The sequence below is a fragment of the Stenella coeruleoalba genome, assembly GCF_951394435.1.
Source record: "Stenella coeruleoalba genome assembly, chromosome: 16".
NCBI classification, from domain to species: domain Eukaryota; kingdom Metazoa; phylum Chordata; class Mammalia; order Artiodactyla; family Delphinidae; genus Stenella; species Stenella coeruleoalba.
The window spans coordinates 83,126,912-83,149,166 of record NC_137162.1 but is presented as its reverse complement, the minus strand read 5'-3'; the positions used below and the strand labels follow the sequence as shown (position 1 = coordinate 83,149,166).

General features: G+C 40.6%; 1 protein-coding gene across 2 annotated transcripts in view; it reads right to left on the bottom strand.

Annotated features, from left to right (window-relative positions):
* The window catches only part of NUP133 (nucleoporin 133), a 58,132-nt gene extending 37,343 nt beyond the window's left edge, over positions 1-20,789 (bottom strand). For both annotated transcript variants that reach the window (XM_079900754.1, XM_079900755.1), the window contains exons 1-9: positions 20,490-20,789; positions 18,713-18,831; positions 16,031-16,134; positions 9,613-9,720; positions 7,781-7,915; positions 6,991-7,161; positions 5,224-5,379; positions 4,840-4,910; positions 1,236-1,383 (exon numbers count right to left, since the gene is read on the bottom strand). In XM_079900754.1, coding sequence (XP_079756880.1) covers positions 1,236-1,383; positions 4,840-4,910; positions 5,224-5,379; positions 6,991-7,161; positions 7,781-7,915; positions 9,613-9,720; positions 16,031-16,134; positions 18,713-18,831; positions 20,490-20,671 — 1,194 coding nt within the window. In that variant the 5' untranslated portion in view covers positions 20,672-20,789. The remainder of the gene's footprint in view (positions 1-1,235; positions 1,384-4,839; positions 4,911-5,223; positions 5,380-6,990; positions 7,162-7,780; positions 7,916-9,612; positions 9,721-16,030; positions 16,135-18,712; positions 18,832-20,489) is intronic.
* Between the last annotated feature and the right edge of the window lie 1,466 nt (positions 20,790-22,255).

The following is a 22,255-nucleotide window of genomic DNA, read 5'->3' as shown; positions in this document are numbered from 1 at the left end:
ACGTTTCCATGGTGATAAGATTTTAACTAACCGCCTGTAACAAATGTGAGGAAGAAAATAAAAGGATTAGTTCATTATTTATTTTAGAATCGACAAATTTATTTATAAACGACCCCTGATAAATATTGTCTTTTTCTTCACTGTCCAGATATCAAGCACAAGAAAACTGAGTTAATTTGATCATATATGAAATTAAAAATAGAAATAAGACCTAATTATAAATAAGACCTAATCATAAAATTAACGAAAGCTAAAAAGGATATTCCGTTTATTAAAAGAATTTTACAAACATAACATAAACATGGAATTTTTTTTATTCTCAAATTGTCTTCTTTATACCCTTTCCCACTGTCTGAAAAATTTTAACACTGAGCATATTTTTCTTGTATAATCAGAACACATAAGGTTTATTTCTGTTTGAAATAAAAGACCAAACTAAAAGATTTCCTTAGGGCACTCAGCTACACAAATCATATTAAGAGTGAGAGTTCAACAGAATTAGATACTATACAAGATTAAATGAAATGAATTTACAGCAGTTAAGGCCTTTCCTCAAAAACATCATACTTATTCAACAATGTTCAATTGCTATTAAGAAGCTTAAAATTAGAGAGCTTGCCTTTTAATCGTTCACATGAAATTTGACAAGTATAGAATGTGGTTACCTACAAATATAATCCACTTTGAGGAAAAATGGGATTTTTCTATAGTATATAGGGCTCAAAACCAAAGCCCAGTTCATGTCAGGTTTCTTCCTTATTTTTCACTCTGCAGTTCATCATCAATGTTTTCCTTCTCAGCGATACTGAAATGAAGACCCCTTCACAGAGCTACGGCAGGAGAGGCACACTCCTCGCTGTGAGGGGCTCCCACTCTCACTTCTCTTTAGCTAAGGCTGAAAAAAGGACTGAGTATGAGATGGCAAACAGAATGCAATGCCTAAAAACTAGCTATTTAAAATGTATTTCCAGGAACTCCTTGGCAGTTCAGTGGTTAGGACTCTGCACTTTCTCTGCCAAGGGCCCAAGTTCAATCTCTGGTCAGGGAACTAAAATCCCGCAAGCTGCCAAAAATAATAACAATAAAGCAATAAAGAGATTTAAATAAAATAAAATAAAATGTACTTCCAAGCTCTGCAGATGAATTTCTCAAAGAATCTGACCCTGCAATGGTTAGGAAAAGAACTCAGCATGTTACTGTCACTTTGTACTTTAACTTACAGATGGAAACCTTACCTGAAAAGGTGGGTTATACTGAGTGACTTCCACAGTCACTGCATCTGACATTTGGTAGCCGTTATCTTCTACTGTTACCAGCGAGTAATAGACGAGACAGGGCTTGTCTGCCAGGTGCCATGCCGCTGACAAAATCAGGAGACCATCGCTAATTAGTGAGAAAAAAAAGATCTATTGTCTCTTGGGAAAACAGTCCGTCAATGTCTTGAAGAGTTAAACACGCATTTCCCGTATGACCTAGCAAGCCCAGTCCTAGAGACTGGGACCTTATAGTGGCTTTACTCATGATTGCCTAAAACTGGAAACAACCCAACATCCTTCAACTGCTGAATAGATAAACAAATCCTGGTAAATCTATACAATGAACTACTACTCAGCAGTAAAAAGGAAGAAACCACTGAATGAATATCAAATGCATTATGCTAAGTGAAAGAAGCCACACTCAAAAGGCTTTATACCCTATGATTCCATTTATACTATAAGGACAGAAAATACATCAATGGTTGCCAGGAGCCGCAGGTGGAGAGAGGGGTTGACAAAAGAGTACCAAGGAAACTTTGGAGTGATAGAACTGTTCTGTATCTTGATTGCGGTTCTAGTTAAATGACTACGCGTTTGTCAAAACTCACCAAATTATACATTAAAAAGGGTGCAAGGTATTTTCTATATGTAAAATATAACTCAACAAATCTGACTTAAAAAGACCAACAAATCATCAATTACAGGGATTGGCAAAGTGCAGCTCTCAGACTAAACTGAGCCCAGGTGGAGGCTTTGTAAATGAAGCTTCCCTGCCACGCAGCCACTCGTTATGTGTTGTCTGTGGGTGCTTTAATGCTACCACTGATAGAGTAAAAGAGCTGCAGTGAAGACCACATGCTCCCCAAAGCCTGAAAATATAAAAGTTTTGGAACCTTCACAGGAAAGGTTGCCAACCCCTGATCTGATCTGTTCTTTGAAGCTTACTTTTGTACAGAGGAAAAACATGTTGTTTTTAAATTTAATAACCAATCATAGAACTGCTGCTGTATATTCAAGCTGCTATATATGTGAAAAACAAACCTTTTTCCATCTTAAAGTGTATATGGTCCTCTTAAGTCTATCAAAGTTGTTGCCCCCAACCAATTAAATGGTCTCTAATCTCAACCCCTTCTAAAACGTTTAGTAGCATTTTTAGCAACTCTCGGTTCAAGTCTCAGAAATATTAACAGGGTGGCAAGCACCCTCTACTGACAACTAAAAATAATAAACCGAGCTAGTGGCTGGACAACATGCACTTCAAACCAAGCAGTCCTAACGCGGCTCTCATTTCCCTTCTCCACTGTTCTCTTCCTCCAGCTCCCCAGCCTTTATCACTTCTACCTGAATTCCCGAGAAGAATTCAAGGACACTGGCCCACATCCAAACATACTGGCAGTGACCTAAAGAGCTACTGATGACACGTAAGAAGGAAGCGACTGAGGCCGCAGAGAATGCAGTCTCTTGCCCTCCGCACCAGGTAGGGAGGGAGAGACGGCCACGTCCAGATGAGGCTCGACACTGAAGTCACTCCAAAGACTGGACCGCTGTGGGGTAATGGGTGCCCCCTGAGGCCCAGAGACACAGCTAACAGAGGATTCCTCAGGGAGTGGTGCTTGGACCAGTTTCATTTGACATCTTTATAAAAAAAAAAATCTTCCTGATTAAAAAAACATGAAGGTATTTTAGGTAGTAAAGATGATAGGAAGATAACCAATTCTGCAAATCAGTAAAAATTTGACAGGGACTTAGCTGGTGGTCCAGTGGTAAAGAATCCGCCTTCCAATGCAGGGGACGCAGGTTCGATCCCTGGTTGGGGAACTAAGATCGCACATGCCGCGGGGCAGCTAAGCCCACGCGCCACAACTACTGAGCTCACGTACCTCAGCTAGAGAGCCTGCATGCCACAAACTACAGAGCCCACACACTCTGGAGCCTGTGCGCCACAACTAGAGAAGAGAAAACCCGTGTGCTACAACTAGAGAGAAGCACATGTGCCGCAAGAGAAGATCCACATGCCTCAATGAAGATCCCATGTGCTGCAACCAAGACCCGGTGCAGCCAAAATAAATAAATAAATAAACAGAATTTTTTTTTTAATTGACAAATTTTTATGCGAGTATATACAGGGCAATACGTTTATGATTTCAAAAAATCCAGAATGAAGCTACCTGAGCTTTGCGTCAGTAATCGTCTGGTAAAAGAACTCATGAGGCTGTTCACTGCAAACAGGAGCTGAGGTTGCAGCTCTGGCCAAAAGGAGCAATCGACCGAGGAGGAGCAATAAGCATCAGGGAGACACACACGCTCCTTAAACAGAAGAGGCCCACCCAGACGCGGTGAACGGATCACCAGAACAAGAGTATTCAAAAGAGCGAAGACCACATCATTTGGAGCTATGGTGGGGAGGGGCCCAGAAGGAGGGTGAGAGCTGCATCTCACAGGCCCCACGAGAATCAAGCTGCGTTAGCATGACAGCACCGGGGGAGGCGCCCAGGGTCTGGTCTGCCTCGGCACAGCCAGTCCTAAGCAGGTTTCTCTGTTCTCAACCCGTGTCTCCGTTCTGAAAACTACACATGAGGAAACGTCTGCATCCCCGCATCCTACACCCACAGTGGGCTGTGTCCTGGCAGCAGTTCTAAATTTATGAAGGTCTGGTAAAGCTAAATGAAAACAAGATACACTGTATCTAATGCAACTGTTTTGGGAAATTAAATATATACTATTATTTTTACTTCTTTGATAGTTTACATATGTGGTTTTCAGAAACTATAAAGGGTCCTGATAGTCCCAATAGCCCAAGAGAGAAAAATTAAACAGCACAACTTCAAGCCAAGAAACAAGTAGAATTTGTTCTACTAAACTAAATTACTCTAGAACACATAAAAATACTCCTTAACTTCTGGTAAGTTGCGTTTTGAAAAATTACAAGTCATGTATTTGCACTCATTATGAGCTCTGCCACAGAAGCCATATTACAAATGGTTTTTAAGTTCCATATGGCCTCTGGTATTAAAGCTAAACAATAACATGGGATTAAGTAGCTTTATCAGACTAACCTGGGATCTTAAGCACCATTTAGAGCACCATTTCTAAGAGGAAATTCACTCTGAGTATAAACCATGACTGAATTCTAACTTGTACCACCATGACAAAACCTCACCCCATCCTTCCTTTATTCAATACAGCAACAAACACAGGCTAAAGCTCCTTCAGCAACAGAAAAAGGGCTGGAGAAGAGCGCCTGGCATCTCCACTGAGTCGGGAAAAATGACAGCATGGAGCACCCCCAGCAGCGGGGTAGGCAGCTCTTAGAGGCTCCGGCTGTGACAGCAGAACAGACGGATCCCTACTGAGGGCAGACAGCTAATGGAACACACAGTGGAAGGCTGACAACTGCCTATATTTCTCAAATGAATTAGCATCGCTAGACAACACAAAACGATTTAGTTAAGACATAATAGTATAAGATTAGCATTAGAGGCATTTGAAAAACAGATAGCAAGACTGCTCATCATTTTATAACAAACATCAGTTTGTTTTTCCAAACAACTCCTATGTTCTTCATGACAAATGAATTGCTTACCAGTTTTGCTTCAAATCCAAATACCGAATGTTGACCCCTTCTTTAATAGCTTCATAGTTACTTTCAGATCCCTACATGAAAATATCAATAACGTAAGCTCCTTGAGTTTAGGAATCGTTTCTTTTCACCTTTATATCCCCAGCACCTACTAAAGTGCCTCATCCACAGTAAGTCAAACATTTATTGAATGAATGTATGCATTTAAAAAGTTAAGTAAATCAGTGCTTCCCAATACTTCTAAAGATTGACTACTCCATTTCAGCTTATCTGCTGGCTAAAACTTTGTGTATTACACTGAAATATGTTCTAATAAATACAACAACTAAAGGAACTAGCAGTCTCACATAAATGAAAATTATAGAGATGAATGTTACTGTTCCTTACCCAGATAGCATCAATGATGTTTTCCTTCAGGACTCTATTTACATCCCAACTATGTGCTTGTTTTTCTGAAGAATCATCTAATTCCCATTTACCGATGTTTGAACTTGTCAAGCTATAAAAGCTTGATCGCTCTCTATCCCAAAGGACACTTGAAAGCTATATGGAGAGGAGAAAAAAGTTTATAGACTATTACGTTCTAATGTTAATGAACTATTTTTCTGAAATTCAAAATTAGTACATTTTATAGCTATTTGATAGTAATCCTAGCAGAATTCTTCATTTAGGACTCGAAGGAAGGAGTGATCCTGAAACAGACCTTGAGTAAGGAGGGTTTCCACAGGCACAAATATAAAGGCAGAAGGCCCAGGAAGAGCAGAGTCGGGAGGTGGGAAAGTCACAGGATCTTCAGAGAACAAGACACAGTCCTGCTTAATTGGGATGCGGATTACAACCAGGAAAGAAGCAAAAATAAGGTTCACACACAGCACAGTCTTAAATGTGAGCTTGTAAACCTAATAAGCAAGGGAGATAGTCTCAATGGCTTGTGAGCACAAGAGCTGTGTTACAGGAGAAGGAATCTGGTAGGGCTGTGTGTAGTTCCACGTGGGTATGTTAACCTTGTCTTTCTTGCTTCTGAACAGATGTGTTTTTTAAGTTGGGTATACAGGACTGTTGAGTGAAAACCCTAATTGTCTCCACTTCTCCTGTCACCATGACTCTAGTCACTAATGGGACCGGAGGGGCCAACAGTGAGTAAAGCGGACTGGCACCAAGAATTAGGGGAAATTAACCAAGAGTGCATATTAGGGCCTTACAATGGAAGCAGGAAGATGGGGATGGCAGTGAGACATGAAAGAAGCCAAACCTATAGAACCTGGTAAAGAGAGAGAGACACACAGACAGACAGACAGACACACAGACACACAGACACACACACACACACACACACACACGCACCAGGGTTTTATACCTGGGTCTCTGAAAAAAGTGACAGTGCCATTAGAAATAGGTCAAAAGAGAAATGAGTTTTGTAAGTCAACAGGAGAGAAGAGAATATCAGCAATTTGCTTCCAGACATGTTACGTTTTAGGTTCAAAGACCAGTTAAGGAAGCAGATAATAATAGCAACCTGAAATTAGAGGGAACAGCATAGCTTAAAAAAAAAGGTGTGCTCTCAATTCAAACAGACGTGGGTATGAACCTGCCGCTGAGTGGTTCTGTAACCTTGGGCAATTTAGCCTCACTGAGGCCAGTTCCTCATCTACAAATTGGAAATGAAGCTCTCTACGTTACAGGTCATCTAATAATTACAGGAGGTAACAAACATGGAGCACCTAGCAGAGAGCAGATGCCCCCCACACGTTAGTTCCCATCAGCCTCCCTTCACTATTCCAGAGACTGAGGCAGAAGCCCAGCAGACATAGATTTGAGTCATCCACACAGATAGCTGGAGTCATGGGGGTGGAGAACACACTTTTGGTTATGTCTAGAAAGCAAAATTAATCCTTAAACACGTTTATAATTTTACATCATAGTTTTAGTTCAAAGAATTTACTTATAAGATAATCTGTGTGACTTAAGAATATTAACGTTACAGGGTATGAACTCATTTGACCATCATAATAAAAATGCTTCACTGAAAGATCAAAGCTTTCAGCTCATGTACACCACAGTTCATACAGAGGCAATACCAACTTCATAGGGAACTGCCAACTTATTGATTTCACTAAGAGAAGCTTGTAAAACAAAGTTATTTTATCAACTTACTATGAGATCACTGCTAGAAGATAAAATTCCCAAAAGAGAAGAAACCTTCCGACCAATTCCCGAAAGCACACCTTGCCCTTGAGGCAGGATATGCTGATGAATTTTTCCTACACTTTCGGGTATCAGGCGAATCAGCTGGCCTCCCGATGAGGATAAAATAAAACTTCCTCCCTGTGAACAAACATAGCAAAATTAGTTAAGCAGTTAAGACTAAGAAAAGAAAATTAACACAAATCACTTTGATACAGAAGGAAATCATCTGTACCTTAAAACAAATCTAAAAGAATAAAAAAGAACAGTGCTATTTTATTAAAATCACTTACTTATGAATCCATTTACTTAATATTAATTCTACACAGAATAACTTTGTTGCAATTTTTTTAACTGCATGTATTTTTTAATTCTGATTTTTAAGTGATAGGTTCACCATCATGCAGGTTCAACAAATCAAGTATCAGATTTTATTTCTTCAGCAAACCTGCAGAGTATATATTAGCAAACCATTCCTCCTACTGTCTAAGAGTTTCTACGTCATTTTATGAAGATCTTCCTGACAGAAATGAATAACATCAGCTACTATGCACTACTGATATTGCAGAGTCCTATGAGAAGGGCTTCCCTCTGTCTAAGTGTTCAAATCCTAGATCCTGACTTTCTTTTCTTGCCTCTTTTTGATTCCCCCCACCCCCTGCCTGTATGATGTGCTCAAAACCCCAAATTTTTAGTCATTTAAATCCCACTTCCAAGCCAAATCACAGCTTTCCAATAAATATAAAAGAATATCATATACCTGCACTGTTGTTAGGAAACTGCAAGTCTTATCACCTCCCAGATCTACGGACGTCTCTGTGTAGGTGTCTTCACTTGCAAGGCTTGGCCAATAGCGGATGGATCCTTCTCTGGTGGCAACCATGACAGCAACAGCCTCAAAACAAGACCATAACACTCAGTAACCACAATAAAAGAAGGAGCCCAAATCGGGAGTTTGTTGACACTGATATAAAGAAACTAGGGCAATGTATTATTGATTAACAGAAATCAGAAATAAAAATTCCTTTTTTTCATATTAAAAAAATTATCATACAGTAAAACTGACATTTTCCCCCTTTTGTTTTACAGTTCTATGAATTTTTATACTCTGGTTTCTCTTCAGACCGCATAAAATCTTTTGCTTTTTACAGTTCTGTGAATTTTAAAACATGTGTAGACTCATATAACTACCACCACGATAAACATACAGTACAGTTCCATCTGCACCCAAAACTCCCTAACGCTTTCCCTTTACTGTCACACCCTTCCCTACCCTAACCCCTGGCAATCACCGTTTCCATCATTATAGTTCTGTCTTTCTGAGAATGCCAAACAAATGAAATCATATAGAATATAACCTTTTGACTCTGGTTATATTTGACACTGAATATAACCTTTATCTCACTTAGAATGACGTCTTTGAGATTCATCCAGGTTGTTGTTGCATGTATCAGTAGCTCATACCTTTCTACTGCTGAGTAGGATTCCATCCTATGGATAAATCAGTTGAAAGGACATTCGGATTGTTTCTGCCGTTGGCTATCACAAATAAAGCTGCTATGACATTAGCGTGCTGTTTTTTGTGTGAACATAAGCATTACTTTCTCTAAAGTAAATAGCCAGTAATGAAATTGTTGGGTCATAGGGCAAGGGTACTTTAACTTTATAAGAAGTGAAAATCAAGTGGCTGTACCACCAGCAGGCCCACCAGCAATGTATGAGGTTCCGGTTGCTCCACATCCTCGCCAGCACTTGGTAGTGTCAGTGCTTTTAATTTCAGCCACTGTAACAGGGGTCTAGTGGTATCTCACTTGTTTTATTTGCATTTTCCTAATGGCTAATGATGTGAACACCTCTTCATGTGCTTATTTGACATCCTTATATCCTCTTTGGTAAAGCATTCAAGTCCTATTTTAAATTGGGTTGTCTGTTTTCTTACTAAGCTTTGAGGGTTCATTTTATGTTCTACATACAAGTCCTTTGTTGGATAGATAAATCGTATATAATATTTATATAATATACTATTTCCTACCAGTCTGTAGTTCTCTCTTCATTTTCTTTTCAGTGCCTTTGGCAGAGCCAAGTTTTAAATTTTGATTAAGTCCAATTTATCTATTTTTTTTTTTATGACTCATGCTTTTGGTAATTTCTAAGAACTCTTCACCTAATCCCAGGTCATGATGATTTTTTTTCCTGTTTTCTTCCAAAAGTTTTTAGTTTTACATTTTACATTTAGATCTATGATCCATTTTGGGTTCATCCTTACATAAAGAATGAGGTTTAGGAGGAATGCTTCTTTTTTCCATAAAGACAGCCAATGATTCCAACACCAGTTACTGAGAAGACCATCCTTGATCCACTGAATTTCTTTTGTGCCTTTGTCAAAGATCAAAGGGCCATCCTTGAGCGAGTCTATATCTCTACTCTCTATTCTGTTCCACTGCCCTGTGTGTCCATCTCTTTGCCGTCACCTCTCCGTCTTGATTCCTGTAGCTTTACAGCTATGCTTCAGAACTGGGCTGGATGATTCCTCCAACTTTAGAACTCCCTTATTTTAAAAAATGTACTTCAATAAGCATTTAAGTCACCTACCTGAGTAGAATGTGCTTCACCTGAGGTAGCAGAGTAAGAGAGAGCCACCAAGTTGGCACTCCAGTGGAAATCAGTAGGTGGTAGCTGAAGTTCTTTGCAAACAGATAACTATAGAACAAATCCAAACAAAAAATCTTTCATGTCAAATCCAATTTTTTGAATATGTATCTGGCTTCACTATTTCCCTTCTCTGCATATTTTAGATTCTAATTCATTGCTGGAAATACCATTCTACAAATACTCTTTCTTCTCATATTTTTTTGATCAGGCTTTCATCATCATTTTCAGTAATTTTAAAACAAAATATTTTAAGAGATATAGAATCAGGAAAACGTAGCAGCTAGACCAGACCCTTAATATAAACTACTCCAATCTCTTCCCAGACCAAAAAGTCTATTGGTTGAAAGAAGTGTGTAGGCTTCCTATGGAATTTTCCCAGTCTAATCTTGATTTGTTTAGTTGACATTTAAAATCTGCATGACCACAGAGTTAGTATTCCAAGTCACCTAGAAAACATTTCTTAGACTCAGCCAAGTATCATTGTTCCTCTGCTAACTCAGGATGCCCACCCCAGGCCCTCTCCCTCACCTATGCGCCTAAAACTACAAACACGGTTTTCTAGGTAGTAGCAGTACAGAGGCCATGAAGAGTTTAGGTAAGTGGGAGCCCAAGTCCCAGTGGAACAATGGCCCAGTGAACACAAGTGGTACAGGAAAGTATGCCTGATCTGGAGCGGAAAGAAAAAGAGGCTGCTGAGGGTACGGTAGTGGATGTACAAATGAAAACCCCCGTGTGAGAAGTTGACAATTGAAAGTTAAATTAGCGTTATAAAAACTGGTATCATTTTTTCCTATTTTATTATGCATCATTCAGTAGATTCAGTGAAATACATTCCTATCTTCTAAGAAACTCAGTTGAGAGTTCCGGCAGAGAGCGCGGTGAGAAGCGGATCGCGGCCTTCTAGCCCGGGGTCCTCCAGGCCCTCCGGCCTCTGGTGGGCAGGTGAACTGGGGGGCCCCCGGGACAAGCTCAGGCTGTGTCTTACCGAGCCCCAGAGCCCTCGCCGCAGCCGTCCACTGGCAGGGCCCAAGCCTGGAAGCAGCAACGAACTGCTCCCACACCCCCACCTCCGCGACCTAATGGCGGCGGACCCTTGGAGCCCAGATCCCGCCCACCGCCGGGTCTCTTGACCCCACACTGAAGGGCTTAGGCGAAGCCTCCGGGAGCCCACCGAGGACGTGGCACCTTTGGGCGTCGGGCGTGGCAGGGCGAGAAGAATGGCGGCCACTGGAACGCTGCGGAGGGCCGTTAGAGCCTCGAGGGCCTGGGAAGGGGGCTCTACGTGGACGCCAGCTCACCCACCCTTAGGCCTTGGAGCCCGCGCGGATCCAGGACCTGAGGTGACCTCTCTGCCCTAGTTGGACGAGACCTCACTTCGTCCGGACAACAACGGACAAAGGCCTTAACGGGCCCGGAAGGTGAGCGGAGCCCCGGTCGACGACGGGTGGAACGTTATCGGGTCATCGGGCGGTTGGTCGTCGTTCTACCAAGACCTCGATGTCGTAAGATAGAAATGGGAGAATAACGTACCACGTGCCACCAGTAGGAAGTGCCCGCCACCCTTTGGGAAGATTTACTGGCCGTTTATAGAAGGCCTGTGTATATAATATGAAAAAGCTGCTCTCAACTTTCCCCCCAACCTTTTGAAAGAAAACTTTTCGCTACATATAGGCCTTCTAGATGTGAAGAGGTTGCCGACGTATGATAGAGTTAAAGTCACATGTCTTGTAAATGCCTATTTGTTTCTTTAAAAAAACCGTAGAAAAGAAATGTCTTCTAGAAATGACTTTTCGAAATGGAGTTGTTTGACCGCCTCTAGAGGCGACATCAGGAGCCACAGAGGACCACGTTTGTTCACTGGGTTAGAGGACATGGAATGGAAGACGTTGAGGAGGAAGAAAAGAAGGTTCTGTGCCAGACTGGTCACAGTTAGAAGACATTTGCATATTAGAACCATTGGTTTGTGTATGCATTTTACTCCTTACTACTGTACGTGTAGTTGACAATAAGTACTTTTTTGAAATACCTAGTCTTTCTAGATCTTCTAAAGTGCCTGATATATGTTCAAAGTAGAGGTAGTAAAAAGACATTTTGTAAATATCTTTTTGTTAAAATTCGTATGAACTGTTGTTCGGGTGGGGAGGGGTGAACAGTACGCAGTATGCACTGTGTTTGTTTGTGCACTGGTTCAAGGTCGCGGGGAGGAGAAGGAAGTGCAAAGAGATCTCTGCCAGTGTGTTTATAGTGAGGCAAGACTAACTATTGTCTTTTTTATGTTCCTGCATTTTGTTTCACTTTGCTGTGTATATAGTGTATATAATGGACAAATGAGTCCTAATTTACAACATCTAGTCTTTCTAGATGTTAAAGAGGTTGCCAGTGTATGACAAAAATAGAGTTAGTAAATAATACATTTTGTGTTAAAATTTATAGGAAAGACTGTCTTCTCAAAACTTGAGCATTATAGCCCTCTGGGTTGGTGGAGGGGGGAGAGAGAGAAGGGGATTGGTCTTAGAATGGCTAGAATGCTGGTATTTTGAAGACAGTTTCAGATTATAACTGTTACATGTGTGCAGTTCATTCAGTACTGCTCTGTATATAGTGGACAAATTAAGTCCTTATTTGAAACATCTAGTCCATCTAGATGTTTAGAAGTGCCCAACGTATGTTAGATGTAGAGGTAGTAAAATATCACTTTGTAAATAACTTTTTGCTAAAATTCACAGGAAGCACTGTCTTTGGGAATGTTAAATGTTAAACCACCTCTCTGAGCAGTATACTATTTTCTATACTTGTTCAGTGGTTTGGAGGAGGGAGGGAAAGAATTGCAAAAGGTAATATGCTAGTGTGTTCATACCTGGGCATTTTCAGACAAAACCATTTTTTGTATGTTCATTTTGTTTTGCTGTGTATATCGTGTATATAATGGATAAATTGAGTCCTAGTTTTGCAACATCTAGTCTCTAGATGTTAAAGGGGTTGCCAGTGTATGACAAAGTAGTAAAATGAGCACATTTTGTATACTTTATTGAAATTCATAGGAAAGCTTGTCTTCTGTAAATGACTTTTGGATATGAATTTGTTCAACCACCTCTAAGCATTACATATGCATGTACTTGTCCACTGGATTGGTGGTGGAGAGAAGGAAGTGAGGGAGGAAATGGTTCAGGCCAAAATGGTCATATTTAGAAGATACCTCAGATTATAACCATTGTTACATGTGTGCAATTTTATTTAACAGTGCTGTGTACATAGTGGACAAGTAAGTTCTTATATGAAATATCTATTCTTTCTAGATGTTTAGAAGTGCTTGATGTATTTAAAAGTAATTTTAGTAGAATAATGCTTCTTGTAAATAGCTTTTAAAAACTGATGGGAAATACTGTCTTTGGAAATGGAATTGTTAAACCTCCTCTCTGAACAGTATACTCTGTGCTTGTTCCTTGGGTTTAGGGAGGTGGGAGGGAAGATTGCAAAAGATGTTTTGCTAGCAGGTACTAGGACATTTCAACTTATCCATTGCTCTATATGTTACATGCATTTTATTTAACTTTACTGTATATATTTTGTATATACTGGACCAATGGGTCCCAATTTTATAATATCTAGTCTCTAGATATTAGGTTGTCAATGTATGACAAAAGTAGAGTTAGTAAACTAACACATTTTGTACACTTTGTGTTAAAATTCATTGAAAGGCCGTCTTCTGAAAAGGGCCTTTGGAAGTGAAATTGTAAATCACATCTAAGTGACACCTGTGCCTGTACTTGCCCAATGTTGGATGGATGGCAGAAAGGAGGTACTGGGAGAAATGAAGTGTTCTAGATTAGAATGTTCCTATGTAGAAGACAATTTCAGATCTAACCATTGTTACACGTGTGTAGTTTATTCAACACTACTGCGTATACAGTGGACAAACTTTAGTCCTTATTTGAAACATCTAGTCTTTCTAGATGTTTAGAAGTGCACAAAGTATGTTAAAAGTAGAGGTAGTGAAGTAACATATTCTGTAGATATACCCTTTTGTTAAAATTCATATGAACTACTGTCTTTTAGAAATGGAGTGATCAAAATGATCAAACCACCTCTCTGAGCAGTACACATTATTTTATTTGTGCTGGTTCAGGGAGAAAGAAGAAAGTGTAAAGGGCTTTATACCAAGACTAACCATTGTCTGGTGTGTCTCTGCGTTTTGTTTTACTTGGCTGTGTACATAGCGTACATAAAGGACAGAGGGTCCAAATTTACAACATCTAGTCTTCCTAGATGTTAAAGAGGTTGCCGGTGTATGACAAAAATAGCTGACAAATACATTGTGTACACTTTGTGTTAAAATTCATAGAAAAGACTTCTGAAAACAACTGGAGGAAGTAAAATTGTTAAAATCCCCTCTAAGCATTACAGATGCTTATTATTCTTGTCCACTGGGTTGATAGAGATGAGAAGGGGAAGCTTCTAGGCCAGTGTTCCTGTTTAGGAGACACTTTGTGACTATAGCCTTTGTGTGCAGTTTCTTCAGTGTTACTACGTGTATACATAGTGGACAAACTTAAATCTGGATTTGAAACATCTAATCTTTCTAGATGTGTAAAAGTGCACAACATATGTTGAAAGTAGAGAGTTAAAAGTAACACCTTTTAAGTATTGTTTTCTGTTAATTCATAGGAATGGTTGTATTGGGGGAGTGGAAATTGTTAAACTTGAGTCTTGGAGAGTGAGCTGACTATTCACTGGGTAGTGGGAAGGCGGGAGCGGACAGGGAAGGAAGTACAGAGAAGGAATCTGTGCCCATGAGTCTTTAGACAAGTTCAGATTGTCTAACCATTGTTCTATTTGTGTGTTTTAGTTAATATTGCTGTGTATTAAAGAATAAGCAAGTCCTAATGCCCAAAGTATATTAAAAGTAGAGGTAGTAAAATAACCCCTTAATAAATGCCCTTTTGTTGGTTTTTAGGAAGGGCTGTGTCTTCTGGGAGCGTCTACGTTAATCCACCTCTTGGAGTTAGATAGAGTCCTGTACTTAGTCGCTGATATGCTGGAGGAGGGGTAAGAGGAAGGGTGAAGGGAAGGGCTCTTAGCTAGTATCTCCATATCTAGAAGACAGTTTTAGGTTATAACCATAGGTCTAAATGTGCATTTTAGTAAAGTACCAATGGCTACTATGGACAAGGTTCATTCATTATTTTGCAACATCTAGGCTTTTTAGGAGTCCTGAGGTGACAATGTATGATAAAAAGTAGAGCTAGCGAATTAACCAATTTGTAAATATCTTTGTTATAATTGGTAAAAAAGTAGCATCTTGGACATGGAATTGTTAAACCATCTGAGAAATGTACACCAGGACTTGTTCATTAGGTTGGCAGCAGAGGGGCAGAAGGAAGTACAGAAGGGAGGGAAGTATGTGGATGTGTTCCTTTTTATATTTTGATGATAACCATTGATGTGTGTGCATCTCTTAGCTGTACTATAGGAATACATTGTTAAGTAATTTAGCAGAAATATACCTCCTTGCTAATACTTTAATAGTTTAGATCAGATAATGAATTCTCTTAAAAGCATTATACTTTGGGTACTCTGTTGCTTTATGTCTCATTTTTAATTGAACGTTAAGGGAATGTAGTATTTTAATCATAACTCTGCCAATATCTTTATCTAGAGGACTGTTGCCATTTTTGTCTTTTCTGAAGTTTTTGTCGCCAAGAAAGGATTACATTTTTTTCCCTTCCAGATTGAGTTGGTGTAGTGTATTTTTGGTTATCAAAATACTCATAGCTCTGGGACTTTGAAATGGTAAATATTCACGATGTGTGAAAAAGCATGATACATAACTGTATGATCTTAATTCCATAAAAATGGATGCTTGGTTGTGTTTAAATACACAAACGAGACCTAGAAGGACACATCAAATGGTAAACTGCTTGTGATGATGGATGACTTTGTATTTCGCTTCTTGTGTTCTTTGGTGTCCTATTATGCACATGTTAACTTTTAAGAAATAAATGTTATTTTGAAAACCTTAAAAAAAATAAATAAATAAACTCAGTTCATCAGCTTATGTGGATGGCTTTTAGTCTTAGACTTCATTAGACAGAGTGACTAGCATGACATTCATTAAAAACTTCCATGTCTCTAATTTTATTAAATGTAAATAAGATGGATCTTGCTTAAAATCATGATAAGGGGAGAAACTTTTTTGAAATGATATGCTCAGTATTTCATATTGCTGTGAAAATGCAAATCTATAATGCTTGAGTAGATTCAAATTATGGTCCTCCAACAACTCTAAAAATTTAGGGTAAAAATTCAGAGCCAATCAGGAATCCTCTCCTCTCTTTCCAGCTCTCTAAAGAACCATTACCTTGGTAATAGGTGACAGAGCAATCTTCCAAATAATGAGTTTCTCTTTGCAGACCAGACAAGCCCATCCACCTTCATCTATGTGAACAGTCAGCTGATCGTCAACTGAAGAAAAAAAATGAGGTACGTAATTAATCTTAAAGTATGAATAAGAAAAACTTAAAACTTCCTCACACCAAAATCTTCTTCATTGGCACCATCTTCACCTAAAAAAGTACTCAGCACACACACACGAGGTTAACTCACCAACAAAAAATACTCTTGAATAATTCAAGAGTTATTAATATCCGAAACAAGAGATCCATTTAACTTTGACAACTACTTTTAGAAATATATCTAAAGGCAAAAAGTATATTTTGGGCCTAGGTTTAATATTTCTTAAGTTTTGTTAGAGACAGATATCTTACTTTTTATAATATTATATTTAGTAACATTCATAATTTTGATAAAGCAACACAAATAATAAACCTCATTAAATATATAAAATATTTCAAGGAAAAATCACGTTCCTTCAAAAGAACAAGATTTTCAAATAAGAGCTCTCTGAAAGTATGATAAATTACTTAATTATATGGTGACCTAAAGGGTTACATTCCGTATTAAGTGACAAAACTAAATTAGTATACAGTAGTCACTCCTCATCCTCAGTTTCCATGGTATCAGTTACCCGTGGTCAACTGCAGTCCAAAATATTAAATGGAAAATTCCAGAAATAACACTTCTTAAGTTTGTGATGAAATCTTACACTGTCCTGATGTCCTGATGGGGAGGTGAATCATTCCTTTGCCACCCGGCCATTAGCCAATTATAGTCGTAGTGCAGGTTATCAGAGTCACTGTTGCGGTATCGCGGTCCCTGTGTTGAAGTAACCCTATTTTACTTAAACATGGCTGAAAGCACAGAGAAGTGACGCTGGCAACTTGGACATTGTCTTACTGTGCCTAATTTATAAATTACACTTTATCACAGGTATGTACGTCCAGGAAAAAATACAGTACACACAGGGTCTGGTGCATCCCCTGGGGGTCTTGGAACATACGCCTGTGGATAAGGGAGACTGCTCTATTGCTGTTGTACATGTTGGTGGTAAACCTGAGTAAATGTATTAGCGGCCGTAGAAATTTAATTAATGTGAGCTTTGCTCTTCGTTTAGAGTCAGGGTAGGGCTTCCCTGGTGGCGCAGTGGTTGAGAGTCCGCCTGCCAATGCAGGGGACACGGGTTCATGCCCCGATCCGGGAGGATCCCACATGCCGCGGAGCGGCTGGGCCCGTGAGCCATGGCCGCTGGGCCTGCGCGTCCGGAGCCTGTGCTCCGCAACAGGAGAGGCCACAACGGTGAGAGGCCCGCGTACCGCAAAAAAAATAAATAAATAAAACTAAAGTCAGGGTAGAGGGGCAAAATAAAAGGCATCAATAATGTACAAGCTAAAATACCACATCATACCTAGGTTAAGGGTGGGCTTTTTGCTGAACTGGAGTATCTGCTCCGTATTTTCTTTTCCTGAAAGCACTACAGCAGCTCCAAATCCTCCACTGGTGAACCCTCGAGGACGCTAACACAGCACACCAACTGACTAGCACTTGGAAGTTTCCACGTGAGGACGAGTTCCTCTCAAGTTTACACACTCTTCAATTTACACATCCTGATTTCTAGAGACTCTCTCCTCTGAGGCTGTGTACTATTTGTTATTAACATGATCTGGTGGCAGGAACCAGGAGTGTGTCAAAAGGTTTAAATGCAATTTAAGCTGAAATTTTTAGACAGGAAAAGAAAATATATATTTAAAATAGGAACAATGCATGACAGAGGTTCATGGAAGTTTAGCTGCCTGAAAATAATTGGACCTGAAGCTCCCATGGACTTACTGGCAAGATGTGCCGGTTCAAGTTGATGAGAAATATTCCTTCTTGTTGAACGGAGTACTTTAAACTTTTGTGACTGTCATTCACAGTATGAAATCCATTTTACATCATGATGCATTCATACACAATTTTAATAAAACGAAATGAGAAGCACTCTGATATTTTGCAATCTATTTTACTTCATTTTTTAAAAAAATGCTGGTCATGAACCACTAAACTGATTTCAGTCACTACCTGCAGTCTCAAAAACACTGTTCCAGGAAATCACAGGATGCTCTGAACTTTGCTCTTCTAGTCACCCCAACTCATCCTTAACGGTGTCTTTCTAAAGCTTGTGTTGGCTGCACCGTCCACACTTCCACTCTAATTGTCTGCCAGGAGAATCTTCTAATGGTGCACCAAATTGATAACATAAATTTGTGCATACAGCCTCTAGGGTGCTACATAGGATCCAGAAATGGAGGTAAGACTTGATTCTACTGAATTATTAAACCCAGTAATGTGAGGCAGTAGTTTTTTGGATTTTGTTTAAAAAGCATATACTCATATACTCATATGCTCAATCAACTTTTGAAATTGGACTAACTTTTGCATATACAGTATGTACAACCATAAACACTTATTTTGATTGTGCTAAAATGAACTCATTCTGCTTCCCAAATTTATCATATTTCTCAACTACAATGAAAAACCAAATAAGCCACCTACTTCTCTCCACTGAAGTGAAGGTATACCAGAGAACGCACAAATTTCAATCTCCATGCCAGACCTAGGCTTCATTTTGCATTGCTAACAGAGACAAATGGAAAATGATACCCACCGTCAGCCAATGTTAAGGCTTCCATGACTTTAACAGGGAGAGAAGATCCAAATGTTTTCACATCATAGTTCACAGACTCAGTTATGGAGTGGTGCGGGAATATTCGTGTAGGTGTTCCTCTAAAGAAACGGAACCATATTATTTCACTCATAACTTAAAAATTTCCATTATTCATTATAATTTTTATGTATATATTTTCGCAATAAAGAGAAAAATCTCTGATAAACAAGAAGATGAAGTATAACAGTGAAAAAACTCTGGCTCATATATACTGTGTTATTAAATTTATTTTTCATTAAAAAAAAAGACTGACAGGATTTAGGAAAACTTGGTTTCAGACTTTCATGCTCTAGTAATTAGATGCATGATCTATTCACTTAAACTCTTTATAACTCTGCCTCCTTAGCTGTGAAATAAGAAGGCTGGACTAGATCAGTGTTTTTCAAATTATGGGTCTCAATCAACATTTTTAAAAAACGAAATAGAATATAGAGTTTATCATACTCTGTGGTCAAAAATGTTTTACAAACATTGGGTTAGATTATCTTTAAGCTCTCATCAGATACAGAATTATAAGAATCTACCAGATTTATACAATCAAAATCAAGAAATTAAATAGGGTCGTGAGTATCTGCTGCTACCTGGTCTTCGATAACAGATACAGCAGTAGAAATTATATTTCCTTCTCCCCTTCTTCTTAACATTCAGAAAACCAGTGTAAATTTATTAGTATAAAAGTTATTCTACCTCTTATCACAGGATTAACTGAGGAGATGCAGAGTGACTGAGAGCATTGTTTCTTACAAAGTATTATAACAAAGGTTTTTCCTTTCAATGATTACCGAAAGATAAGAAGAAATAAAAAAAAAAAAGAAAACCAAGTATGACTTTTATTCACTGACTTTTCTCAAAAGGAGTAGAAAACAATCACAAGATTACCATTTGAAGAGCACTTTACAAAACGCAAAAGGATACAAGGTATTCTTTAAAAATCATTTCTCCTTTAAAGTATTGCAAACTTCTATAGATAAATTTTAACTATAAGTTCAAGATCCAGTATCACCGTCTTTTTGCAGGGGAAAATTCATTTTTGATAGATGAATTCAAAAGAAACCACTCAAGACACATGTTAGCTTCTTCTAAAATTCTAGTTTAATTATGAAAGGGGAGATGCAGACCACGGTTTCACGAGTGACGTGAACTGGTGTGCCACGCTTTTATTTGTTAACAAAACTACTAGTCTTATCGCATTGCTTATGGAAAGCCTTTTCCCTATTAATTTGGCTACAAAGCTAACTTCTGTAGCTAAAATCCCTTTAATTATCCACCAGCGGATATTAAGGGCAGTTAGTATGTTAAGCACATATAATGATTTTCCAGGGTTTGAGGTCCTCACTCTCCACTTTACATCTGCATCGTGGCATTTCATACTGACTCCTCGCAGGCTCTGGTCAGGTATCATTATCGCCATTTCGCAGACGAAGAGATCACGAGTGACCTACACCAGATCACAGGGGTACTAAGAGTGAGGCGGGTAACCACTGATTCTAATCCAATGTGTTCTTCACCTCTACACAAAGGTAATTCCATGCAAAGTGCATGATGCGAAGACTCAATTGATGAATTAAAGCGAGACTAAAATAACACACAAGGATGCAAGGGTGACAGAGGTCTCTTCTCCCAATACACTGGCGTCCCGCGCCGTCCCCGGTTCTGGTGGCTTCTGGAGGCCCGTGAGCCTGTGAGTCGCCAAACCAAACCCGGGACGATCACTCACCGCGAGCTCAGCGAGCTACGACGGCCGGCCGGCGAGAAGAGCACCGGAGAGCTGAGCGAAGACCCCAGGGCCAAACCCTTCCTGCTGGTCGCCCGGGGCGTGGAGCCCGGCCCGACTCCGCCCAGCGGGCCCCTTCGAGCCCCGGGCCCCGGGGTCCGCGGAGAGGAGACGGCCGGGAACATGACGCAAGGGAGAGGCTACAGAGAGCGCACGTTCAACCGTGGAGCTGAGGCTCGGGCAGCGCGCGAAGCTTGAACACCTGAGGGGAGGGAGCGAGCGTGGTGAAGACGTCAAAGCGCAGCGCCAGGCCCCGGGGCGCGCTGTGATGACGCCAAAGCGCCGCGCCGAGGCGCGGGGCGTGGTCGGGAAGTCAGGAGAAACCGGGAAGGAGGGGGTGGGGTGGTGACGTCAAGCCACGGGGCGTGGTCAAGGCGGCGGCCCCTAGAGGGGGAGAGGGTCTGTGTGCAGGTGGACCCGTCCTGGAGCGGCGAGAATCCGGAGTTTCCAGGGAAGTGAAGCAGCAAAAGCAGGTGCCCTTCTCCAGTCCGGCGGGTGGGGGTGGCCCTCCAGCAACTGGAACGCAAAGCCTCTGCACGCTGGTCCTTCCTGAGCCTCTCGGGAAATGAGTTCTTCCCTGGTCCAAGCCGAGAAGGGAGGAAAAGTGTTAAATCCGACACTGGGTTTCACACTCAGTGTTTTAGATGTTATTCTTTAGGTTTGTCATTTCCCATTCACGTTGGTGACGCCACAAGTCCGTATCGCTAACCAGATCCTGCTCAAAAACCACAGGCTTCTGACAGCCGCCTAGTGGACGCTTTCACCTGGAAGTCCTGCAGACCCCTCGCAATTCAGTCGTTAAAAGCTGGTTTCACGATTTCATTAGGACCCCTATCTTACTACCACCTCTGCCACATTTGGTAAAACTGGGCAGTTGGCCAAGGCAAAAGGAAGAGCTCTGGGCTTCCCTGGTGGCGCAGTGGTTGAGAGTCCGCCTGCTGATGCAGGGGACACGGGTTCGCGCCCGGTCCGGGAAGATCCCACATGCCGTGGACTGGCTAGGCCCGTGAGCCATGGCCGCTGAGCCTGCGCGTCCGGAGCCTGTGCTCCGCAACGGGAGAGGCCACAACAGTGAGAGGCTCGCGTACCGGGAAAAAAAAAAAAAAAAAAAGGAAGAGCTCTGTCCTAGGGTCATTCTTCATACTCTCCTCCACTGTGACACCTGGGACATTGTACTGAGCATCTGTAGTAGAAACCACATCTGCACTGCCTCTGCCTTGGTTCACGTGTTCACCTTTTCCCTCTCTTGTAGACTTTCACCTCTTTTTTGAGTCTCCGTGCCTCTGTGTAGTCTTACAACACTGTCCTCCCATGCTGCCAGCTGATAAATGGAATATTGCCTGTCGTATCAGTAAACAGAGAATGTCAGTCATCAGCGATTGCAGCCACAGCTGATGGTGAGCTGATGCGCCTTGAGGAAACTCAGGATATTAAAACACAGGATGCTGGCCCCAGATAGCTGAGGTGCATATCAAAGGAATGATTTCGGTGAGCCCAGACTCTTGCATCTTCCCATACATAGAAAAATACTAAATTCCATAACTTGACATACCTGGTTTTCTTTAACAGTAATATTTTGACATTCAGACTACCTGCCCTTTGTTACAAAACCTCTATATATCCTGGCTCCCCCCCCACCCCACCTCCTTGGAGCAGTTCTCTCAGGGTTAGTTGAGATGCTGCCTCCTGGACTTGAAGTCCTAAAAATT